This window comes from Lissotriton vulgaris, chromosome 3_1, assembly GCF_964263255.1.
Source record: "Lissotriton vulgaris chromosome 3_1, aLisVul1.2, whole genome shotgun sequence".
NCBI classification, from domain to species: Eukaryota; Metazoa; Chordata; class Amphibia; order Caudata; family Salamandridae; genus Lissotriton; species Lissotriton vulgaris.
Genome location: NC_141689.1, coordinates 1,209,191,958 through 1,209,202,062, shown reverse-complemented (window position 1 = coordinate 1,209,202,062; position 10,105 = coordinate 1,209,191,958). Strand labels below are relative to the sequence as shown.

General features: G+C 41.0%; 1 protein-coding gene across 2 annotated transcripts in view; it reads right to left on the bottom strand.

The window, feature by feature from the left end:
• Positions 1-276: 276 nt before the first annotated feature.
• RNF38 (ring finger protein 38) overlaps positions 277-10,105 on the bottom strand; it is a 759,966-nt gene continuing 750,137 nt past the window's right edge. For both annotated transcript variants that reach the window (XM_086961661.1, XM_086961662.1), the window contains one exon: positions 277-3,580. In XM_086961661.1, coding sequence (XP_086817787.1) covers positions 3,518-3,580 — 63 coding nt within the window. In that variant the 3' untranslated portion in view covers positions 277-3,517. The remainder of the gene's footprint in view (positions 3,581-10,105) is intronic.

Here is a 10,105-nt window from a genome sequence, read left to right as displayed (position 1 = left end):
CAGCTTGGAGATGCCTGGGGAATATTTACAAGGTGTAGAATCTGTAGTTAGAAGTATCCACCAGAAAGAAATATTTGTGAAAAAAATACACGTTCAAATGCCATCAGGTGAGTATGCTTTCCAATAAAGTGACTTTTTCTCACTCGCTGTCGCAAAGGGGAAACAAGGTAATTATGAGTAAGAAGTATACAAAACCAGCTCGCCCTGGTCAACACATTGCTTACATTTTTGTTATATTCTGAAGATTTCCCAGAACAATCAAAGCAAACACTGAGGTTTAAGTATACATCATACATTTATTACTTAACAACCCTCAATTCCAAAATTGGGCACAGGGATAAAAAAAAAAATCATTTCACTACTTAGTATAGTATTACTATCAACTCTCATAAAAATTTACAAATTGGTAAAAATTCATCAAGCCTTCAAATGATTTGGTTACAGATATTTATAACATTTAAACCTACATGTTAATGATACAGTTAATAGAGTGTACTGCTTAAAGAAAACAGTTGAGTAAACAGGATTCCAATAAAACCCAAAATCTTCAACACAAATCGCAAAATGAGGTAAACGTGAATGTGTCAAGAAAAGAAGGGAGGAGCAAACATTTTCTGGTAAGTGGGTCCTGAAATTATCTGCAGCAGTTGAATCTTTGGAAAACCTGCGGCAGGATTAGTATTGGATTTATTTTACTAGATGTAAAATATTGGTTAGGAAAATCACCAGGAACGGCACAAAGTGTGACAAAAATATTTTAACACAAATGTGTTGGGTTTTACCCCTTAACAGAACTATAACACGAAATTCACATGCCACCTAGAATTCAAAATAAGCCAAGAAGACTAATAGTGAGAATACAGTGGAAGGCAAGAATTGTTCCCAAAGTCCGTGTCTGATCCAAGATACGCATGTCTAGAGAATTTTGATGCATGCCACACTCTAATTGTGGCTCAAGGTCAAGATGCCAAAATACATACATGACATGGCAGTAACAAGCAGCTGTGCTCCTAGTCCACCCCTTTCCTGCTCCTCTTTTGAGCCTCCCAAATGAAATCAAAAGTTATAAATGTGTAACAGTTGGGCATGCTTCTCAACACAAGCACTTGGGTATTTGTTTACACACCAATGAGTGGACTAACCAAAGGATAGTCATCTGAAAGAGTCTCTCTAGGCAAACAAAACAGCCTATATTTAGTCAAGTGTGCAACAGAAACACTACTGGGACCGAGAGCATTTTAATCTCACAATTATTTTTTATTGCATACTTTTATTATTTAAAGAATGGGGAGGGCTAGAAAGACAGGTGTAAAGTGTACAGTGATGTAGTGTTTGAAAGATGTAGGGTTAACCTATCAGAAAATTATCTAACTCAAGAGGATGCCAATTCATTGTGTATCTTGTTTTCCCTCACAATAACTGTCTGCCGTTCATGCTTAAACAATAAAGTGAGTAAAGAAGTAGTGTCGTTTGTAATCTGTACAAGTACAAATATTTTTCTGATCTATAAAACATGATTTCGTACATGAAAATCTATAAATTACGAAACGTGTGATTTAACTTGTTCTTTAACATACTAACGTATGGTGAAAGCAACAGTCAATTCATCTGTACCACCAAGACAGTGAGTGTTCTTACTAAATCTGAACATGCAAGGGTTGTTCCCCTATATTGGCGTGGGTGGAGGCAAATGTATCACGCCCAATTGTGCTTTGATCTGAACAGCCTTTCGAATCAAACAACGTGGAGCAACAGAGTAACACTGTTGGGAACCAGAAATGTAAAAGTATAGTAGTATACATGCAGCATAAGGCATGACACAATGAATTAAAGCAGAGACTGGCAGCAAGTTGCAGCTATATTGCAAATTATGCTGCTTGTGCTATTGCAACCACTGTGATAACACTATCACGAGGAGACCAAGTGTAGTGTTACTTACAACAGAGAAAACACTTTTAGAGGGAAAATTAAAATCCTAAAAGGCATAAGCCAACCTCACATTGTTTAAAATCTGAACCAGTGTAAACGTTCAACTCGTAAGGCCAACATGTTAAACACCAACCACCATCACCAAAGGTTGCAGACTGATTATTGATGGATTGTTGTTTCGATGTTTTTTCTTTGAATGAGTTGATAGCTGGTATACTGCTCTATAGAAGGAGTTCTAATTGAGGAGATATTTTTTGCCATAATTACTGTTGAGGAATCAGTTACATCATGGAGTGTTTAGTGAACTAGATCGTCATTGCAAAATTGGACGATGTCAAAAAATAAGTGGCCTCACCTCTGTTTTTCGATCACCAATTAGCATTTAGCAAAATGAGATTGATTGCCCTCTGGAAATTCACAAACCCCCAGATGATTACATTTCTGCTGTGCGGAGCTACTAAAGAAGATATTAATCATAAAGCCAACTTCAACACAGAAATTGAACAGGCACACTTAACTATCATCAGTGGGATAAGAGGCAGTGAACAGAATCGTAACTTTTCCTACCAGCTTTGCAATAATGAACATGGATGCAAAAGACAATATGTAATAAAGGATAAAAAGCATGTTCCATAAAGGAACCTGGGCAGCATCAGCATTCAAATACTGGACACAAAAAATCAAATCATAATAAACTGGCAAATATTACGCTTGCATTCATCAGGTGTCCCTTTTTCCCTATCTGCCGCTGATAATAGTAGGTTAGACTCAAGGTTGTGTCTGTTGACTCTTAAATCTATAACCACTTTATCTGCTAATAAACCGGAAAAAAGGAGGAAAGTTGTGCAAATTACCTTCCGAAGCTAAAAGAAAAAAAAAACGGAACTGTTCCCCAGGTGAGCCATCAAACATTCTGGGACAAAACATGAAATACCAATATTTGCTACAACCCCACCATTCAGTGTGAAACCACAAACACAAAGGAGGGAACCAGTGTACAGTACTAGCACTGCTTAAATAACACACAAGGTTATACTTTGCAGTATAATTAAAATTAATACTACGCACACACTCAGTACATGCTGGTATATAGGTTCTCAGTCTCACGCACACATGCTCAATGCTAGCATATACACAGTCACAATGCCATCAACACGCAGACATCTTTCACTCCTTCCACTCACAGTATCTGAAGGCTCTATGGAAGGTAGATTGCTATAACATTTTGAGCTACCATTTTGCTTTTTAAATATAAAAAGCAAATGCTAAGATTACGTTCATGGTAACCTTGCTGCAAAACTCGGAATGATCACACGAAAACCAGGGAAATGTTAGTGCACACACAAAATTAAGCTAAAGAAAAATAACGTCTTTGGACTTCCAATCACACGGTTAGTATAACAATCCCATAATTGTGAAGACTAATTAAAAGCTTTATATTTGATTAAAATCACACAGTGCAAAGATAGGCCCGTTGACCATTTGTGTAGAGAGAAGGCTGGATTTCACACGGTTAAGTTCATTGGATAGTTCATATATACATGTGAATAGAACACCAAAACTAGAGAATTGTGCGGTCTTCGATTGGTTATTCAGAATCACGGTGCACTTCTGAAGCATCAGCACGGCAAATTGGGCAGGTACGGTTTGCCTGGAAAATGAGAAAGCAACTTTTTACAGAGGGGAATCTTTAAGTTAATGAAGGTAAGACATAAAACAAATAATTCGAATTAAGTTAATATTACTTGTCAAAAAAATTAAGTACACCAGAATTTTTATCACAAATTATTAAAGACTGAAAACACAAAATTCAATATCAATTTTAACCATACCAAAATATATTATTTTGTTGTTTCTACAGAAGGGGTGTGGAATTCATATAGCCAGACACCCAGGACATATTGTTTGGGGTTAAAGACAACACGTTTTCATGTTTATTTTGTCCTTTTGACAAGTAGGCCCAATCCCCTGCAGCACAAACCCTTTGGTTGCCAGATTACAGTACCACATTAAGGATGAGGGAAGCTCATGGTCTGCAGTTAAGGTAATATTGGTTTCTGATTCTTAATGCTTTTCAAACTTGTATTTATGGTTCATTAATGGAAAGCTTTTATTATTAAAGGGTGAGTGCTCTAAGGAAATGTTACGAGTTTAGACTGCAAAACTGACAGAGGTTCCAGTATAAAAATGTGAGCTATGATTGCAAAGTTTAACAATATGAGGCTACGTATAATGCTTCCAGGATGCTCTCTGATTAGATGCAAATATATCCAAAAACTTGAAAGCAAGATTGATGAATATTTGCTTTCAAAATAAAATCTTCGTAAAAAAATGCAACTAGAACCAAACTTTCTCCTAAAGTACTGTGAAAGTTTAGGAACTCTTTGAAGCATAATTTGGTAAAATGTGTTGATGCATTCTAGTATTTCCAAAACATATTCCTAATAGAAAATCAGTGTAACCAGTTTCAACAAAATATTAGGAAACGTGACAATAACCAAACATTGCCGAAGACAATAAGTATGACATTGATTGCCCGTTTTTTAGTTTTGTCAATACGTGTCTTGTTTTGACATGATTTTGGTACAACTTTATTGTTGTGGGAGTTGCCAGGCCCTCATCACTATAACAAACTTTGGCAAAAGCAAAACTATTTTTGGTCTCAAAAACTACACATTGACACAGTAGTTTCTGGCACTAAACAAAACTACTTAGCGTGCCTATATGCTCCTCGTGAAAGAAAAGATTGCGTTCACTCACAGTAAAGCCAGCCAGTAGATCGAGACAGACATAATTTTAATAAAAACAAAAGGTCTTGGTTAACGCCATACCTAAATAGGGGCCCAATTCTTAAAGAAAGGCATAAAAATGCAGCCATGGTATATTTCCTTGCATTAGCGCAGATTTACAGCTTTCATAAATTCACAAGAATTTACAGGAGTAAGTGAGGAAATTATACTTCTAGAAAATAGATGTGAACTGCATTTTAGCCCAAGCAAATATGCATGTGTAGATTTGCTCATGTGAAAATCTGTTGAGCAGTAATAAGTTCACAAAATAAGGGAATTTCTAGTTTTCAAACCTACTTTGTTATAAGCTGGAGTAATCAGAGAGGCTATTATCAGAACTCTTATATAATGAGATTGCTGACATAATTTGCAGCCGCACTACATGACACCCAAGGGACCAGTGGATTTTGTTACAGGGCAAGTAGATTTATGAAGCATCCTGTCCCATGGACAGGTAGATATTTTATTAAATTCCACACCCCGGCTCCAGTATTTTGAATTGTGTTTTTCTTTTACCTTTTTTCAACAATACTTTAGAGACAAACATTGGCAAAGTAAAAAGTTCGGAACTTGCATTAAAAAGCTGAGACGGATTGGCTTTGCCATTGCTATTTTCTGGCACATTTCAGGTTGGCCTGCCTGCTGAGGCACCATAAACAGAACCTCTTAGAAGCATACAATTATCCTGCAGAAGGATAATTTGCTTCTTTCAAAACAGCCATGCAATCAACTCAAAGCATTTAGTGTCCATACTTCATGTATTCGAGAGCCATGTGGTCAAGTAAAGCGATGCAACGTTAGGGTGAAAAATCATGGCTGCATCCAGGAAAGCAAAAACGGCATGAATTGAAAAACTTTTGTGCATCTGAAAAGACAGCTGCAGAAAAACCGGGAACTATCACAGACGTGGCGAATCTGGCACCATCACATTCGTACACTGTTTTTGGTGCATACACTTGATGCTCACCTTGGGGGCATGAGGGATCAGAGGAAAATCATAGAGAATCTTCTCAAACTAGCATTTGAAAGTGCATTTCCTGCAGATCATGGCCCGAGAGACTTAAAGGTATAGGTGAGGTGAATTGACAGGATTGACCTTAGACTATGAACACCACATGAAAAATCTCATCCATTTAGGTGAGTAAGTCTGCTGTCTGCTCTTGCTTTAGCCAGCACCTGTCTGCACTCTTGTGGGATTGGTAAGTGTTGAAATTCTCGGAACTCAGGGTTCGGATGGCACACTTGTCCCTGGTACACTGTCAAAAGGGACAGAAATGGTCTGAAATGGATCTGAGACTTGACTGAAAGTAGGTGAAGTTCTGTGTACCAGTGCTGGCGAGGCCAGGCTGGAGCTATAAGAACGATCTTGCAGGGTTCCGTCTTTATCTTTTTTAGCACTTGTGGAAGGAGAGGAATGGGGGGAAAGGTGTAAGCAAATACGCCGGACCAATCTATTGAAAAGGCATTCCCCCATGAACCCTGATGGTGATGCCAACCCACATTTCGCTTTCTCTGGAGATATGTTCGGCTTGCCCCATTGGGAGAAAATGTTGTCTAGAGTGTGCTGGTCCATTTCCCACTCGTGGCAAGTAGTTTTAGTCTGCTCAACGTATCCGCTATGCCATTCTGTTTTCCTGGGAGGTATGCCACTGATTTATACACTTTGTGATGAATCGCCCAGCGCCATAGGAGCTGGGCTTCCTGAGAGAGCAGGAGAGATCTTGTTCCTCCCTGTTTGTTGAGGTAGTGCATTGTTGTGGTGTTGTCCGTCCTGACAAGCACCAATGCATTTTGTATTCTTAGCAGAAATGCTTGGAGATCCAGAAAAACTGCTCTCAGCTCGAGAAGATTGATATGAAGATCCCGGTGGGAAGGCGGCCATCTTCGCTGACCTGTAAGTCTTGAAGAAAAGCTCCCCAGCCCTCTAGAGATGCATCTGTTGTAAGCACTAGAGGAACAGCCTGCAACAGGAACAGCAGTCCCTGCGATAATTGGTGAGATCGCATTCACCAGTCCAAGGCCGCTATCATGAGAGGTGTGATCCAGATCAGGTCGTCGAATGAGCCCTATATCTGCACCCATTGTTCGTTTAAAGCCTCCTGAAGAGGACGCACATGGAGACGACAATGAGGTATGAGGGGGGATACAAGAAGACGTTCCTAGGAGAGGTTTGAAAAGGCGCATGGAAAGAGACTTTCTTTTTTGGACACTTTTTGCCAAGGATATTAACCTTTGTTGTCTCTCCAGAGTAGGATACGCCTTGTTTTCCGTGGTGTCCAGGATAGCACCTGGAAACACCAGTCGACAGGGTGGGTGCAGAATCGATTTTTCTACATTTAAAGTGAGGCCTCATTTCTTGAAAAGTCGCGGACAGGCTTTGGTAGACGACTTTGCTGCTTTTTAAGTGGGGCCTTGAGAAGCCGGTCGTCTAGGTAGGGGACAATTTGATGGTGTTGTCATCTTAAATATGCTGCCACCGGTGCTAAACATTTCCTGAAAATGCAGGGAGCAGGATTTAGTCCGAAAGTTAGGACTCTTAATTGGTAGTGACTGTTGACCACCTTGAATCTCAGAAGCTTCTTGCGCTTTCGGCATTAGGTATATAGAAATATGCGTCCATGTAACCGTTTCCGTTGAGGTGAAGCTCATCTTAATGGAGATCATGCGGAACAATTGTTTTTTGAGGAATTTGTTTAAGTTCCGCAAGTCTAAGATCGGTCTCCACTTCTTTAGCTTCTTTCGAATCAAGAAAAAACTGGAGTAGAAACCCTTTCCTCTCTGGTTGAGGGAAACTCGTTCTATTGCTCCTATCTGCAACATATTGCTAACTTCCAACTTTAAGAGATGTAGGTGCTTTTGGAAGCGAGGCAGAGGAGGAGTTGGTGGAGGAATCTCTGTAAATTCCAAGGAGTGGCCAAAATGGATTAGGTTTAGGACCCATTGGTTCGATATTATGTCCTGCCACTGTTGAAGATAACATGATACTTTGCCGCTCACCTGGGCTGGAATAGGTGGGATAGAGGCCGACAGCTGGGAGAGGTCAATGGTGACGACCAGTCTCCTTACCCTGGCGTCCTGATTTACGTCTAAGAGAAGTCTTGTTGTAGGCCGCCGCAGGCGGCTGACGGATAGTAAACTGGGGTGTGTATTGTTGAGCGGTGGAAGGATATGCTGGAAAGTGAGATTGTTGGTATCCTGATCTGTAAGATTGGTAACCTCTTCTTCAGGAGCCACGGAAATGCATTTTTCTGTACTGTAAAGTACCTAAAGAATAAGCCGGATCCGTGTCTTTTTTTATAGCTTGTAAAGCTTTGTCAACGTGGATGCCAAATAATTCTTCTCCATTATAAGGCAGTTTTAAATCTTTGTCTGTACCCCAGGCCCTAATGAAGTGGTTTTAAGCCAGCCTTGACGCCTCAAGACGGCCTCTCCGGCTAGCTGCCGGAAACCAGTGGACGCTATCCATAAAGCAGTCTATCACTTCAGAGGCGGTTCGCTAGCCCTCAAGAAGAATTCTCTTAGCTTCCTCCTTGTCATCTGGTGGAAGTTTGTGCCATCTGCCTATTATAACGGCCCAATAAAGCAAGAGAATTCGCTGCTAGTACTGTCAGAGCGGACATTGTTGAAAAAAGCTTCCCCATGTTGTCAAGCCTTCTGCCTTCTTTATCAGGAGGAGCAGTCAGGGGAGCTGAAGGATTTTAGATCGTCGCTGCGCTGCTTGCGAGATCACCAAATCTGATTTCGGGTGACCTATTCAGCAAGCAGGAGCATCATCCGGAGCTTTATATTTTTGGTCCATCTTCGGTAACACAGGTGGTACAGTTGCTGGATTCTGATTATTCTCAGTCCCTCTTTACATATATCAATAATAGGCATACACCTTACCGATTTCCTATCGGGTTCTTTAAAGTCATACAGAAAACAGTCCTGCTGATGCACAGGCATCAGTAATTCAAAGCGCTTTGCTGCTCTTTCCAGAAGGTTTTGGAAACTCCCAATATCTTCTGGAGGCAAATCCGCTTGTGGGAGACATGGAGATGCTAGAGTGGGAATGATGTAAGAATCCCATTCATCCTGCTGAATCTCTCCTTCTTCTCTCTCTACTTCCTCATCAGAGGATGACAACTGTTGAACAGTAGCAACCTGAGGAGGAGGCTGAACCCTAGGAGACTGTTGGAGAAAAGAGGAGCGAACCTGCGCCTGTGGAAAAGAAGGCGGAGAAGGAAGAGGAGGTGGAGCCTCTGGCAGAAATATCCTCTTATAGTCTGCCAGCATATATTGTAGGTCTGTCATAAGACTTGAAGGGAGGTACATCATTTCCTGTTGGTGATATGCTGTTGCGGATGGTAATATTGATGACCATAACCATCATCCTTATCAGAATCCTCTTGGTATTTGACATTAAGGTCCAATGAGCTTAAGGCTACCCCAAAGAGACTAACATATTCAGACCACTCATCCTCATAATCATCTTCCAAGAACTGAGATGTCAAAAGAGACTGCACCTGATTAGCTGGTGTCAAATGAATTTTTGTAATTTAAAATGTTTCCTTCCCCGTAGACTGTGTCGTCGAGGATCTCTTTTTGGTCAGATCTTGTATTGCCGTCGTATTCACCTTTGTCGAGGAAGGCAGCTTCTCTTGGTCTGTTGACGAAAAACTGTTGGGGACAGGAATGTTCGTGGACTGTAATGCCGATGACACTTCTGCCATCGACTAGGGTCCTCCCGTGGACGTACTCGTCAACGAGGTATCCGTCGTTGGGAGCTGTATCGCCGATGGGTGGGTCGTCGTCGGGAATTGACCCCTCGATGATGAAGACTTCGAAGACACAATTTGCTTCGTCGACGATAAAGGGACATAACCAATCGACTATGCCATCGTGGACGAAGAAATAGATGCCGCAGATACAGTAACGGAGATAACTGTAGACATGGTCGTTCTGGCCAGAATCATCTCAGGAGAGGATTTTCTCGTCGCCAGTGGAGTCTTCGACAAACTGCTCATCGGCAGGGCTGAAGTTGGCTTTTTGAAGGTATGCTTCAGTTTCATAGGTGGAGTTCAAGGTTTTGATAGATAAAGCCTTCTTTTCTTCGTGGGAAGCTTTGCTGACGGATCCAGCCAGCTTCTGAGTGAAATTAAATAACTTTTTTGACGCTTTTTTAACTCCATGGCTGCTAAGGCAATTCCCCTCCTGTGCTGGGAATTGCTATTCTTCATTGTTTTATGACGAGCTGGGCTCGTCATCAGTGTACGAGGAGGCTACACCATGACGAGCCCAGCTCGTCATGAGTGTGGAAGGGGTTAAGAGGCTGTGACGATGAGCCAGCAGGGTCATATAAAGGTCGTTTTTGAGGAAGATTTGGCAGAAGTTTCATTCTCCTCATC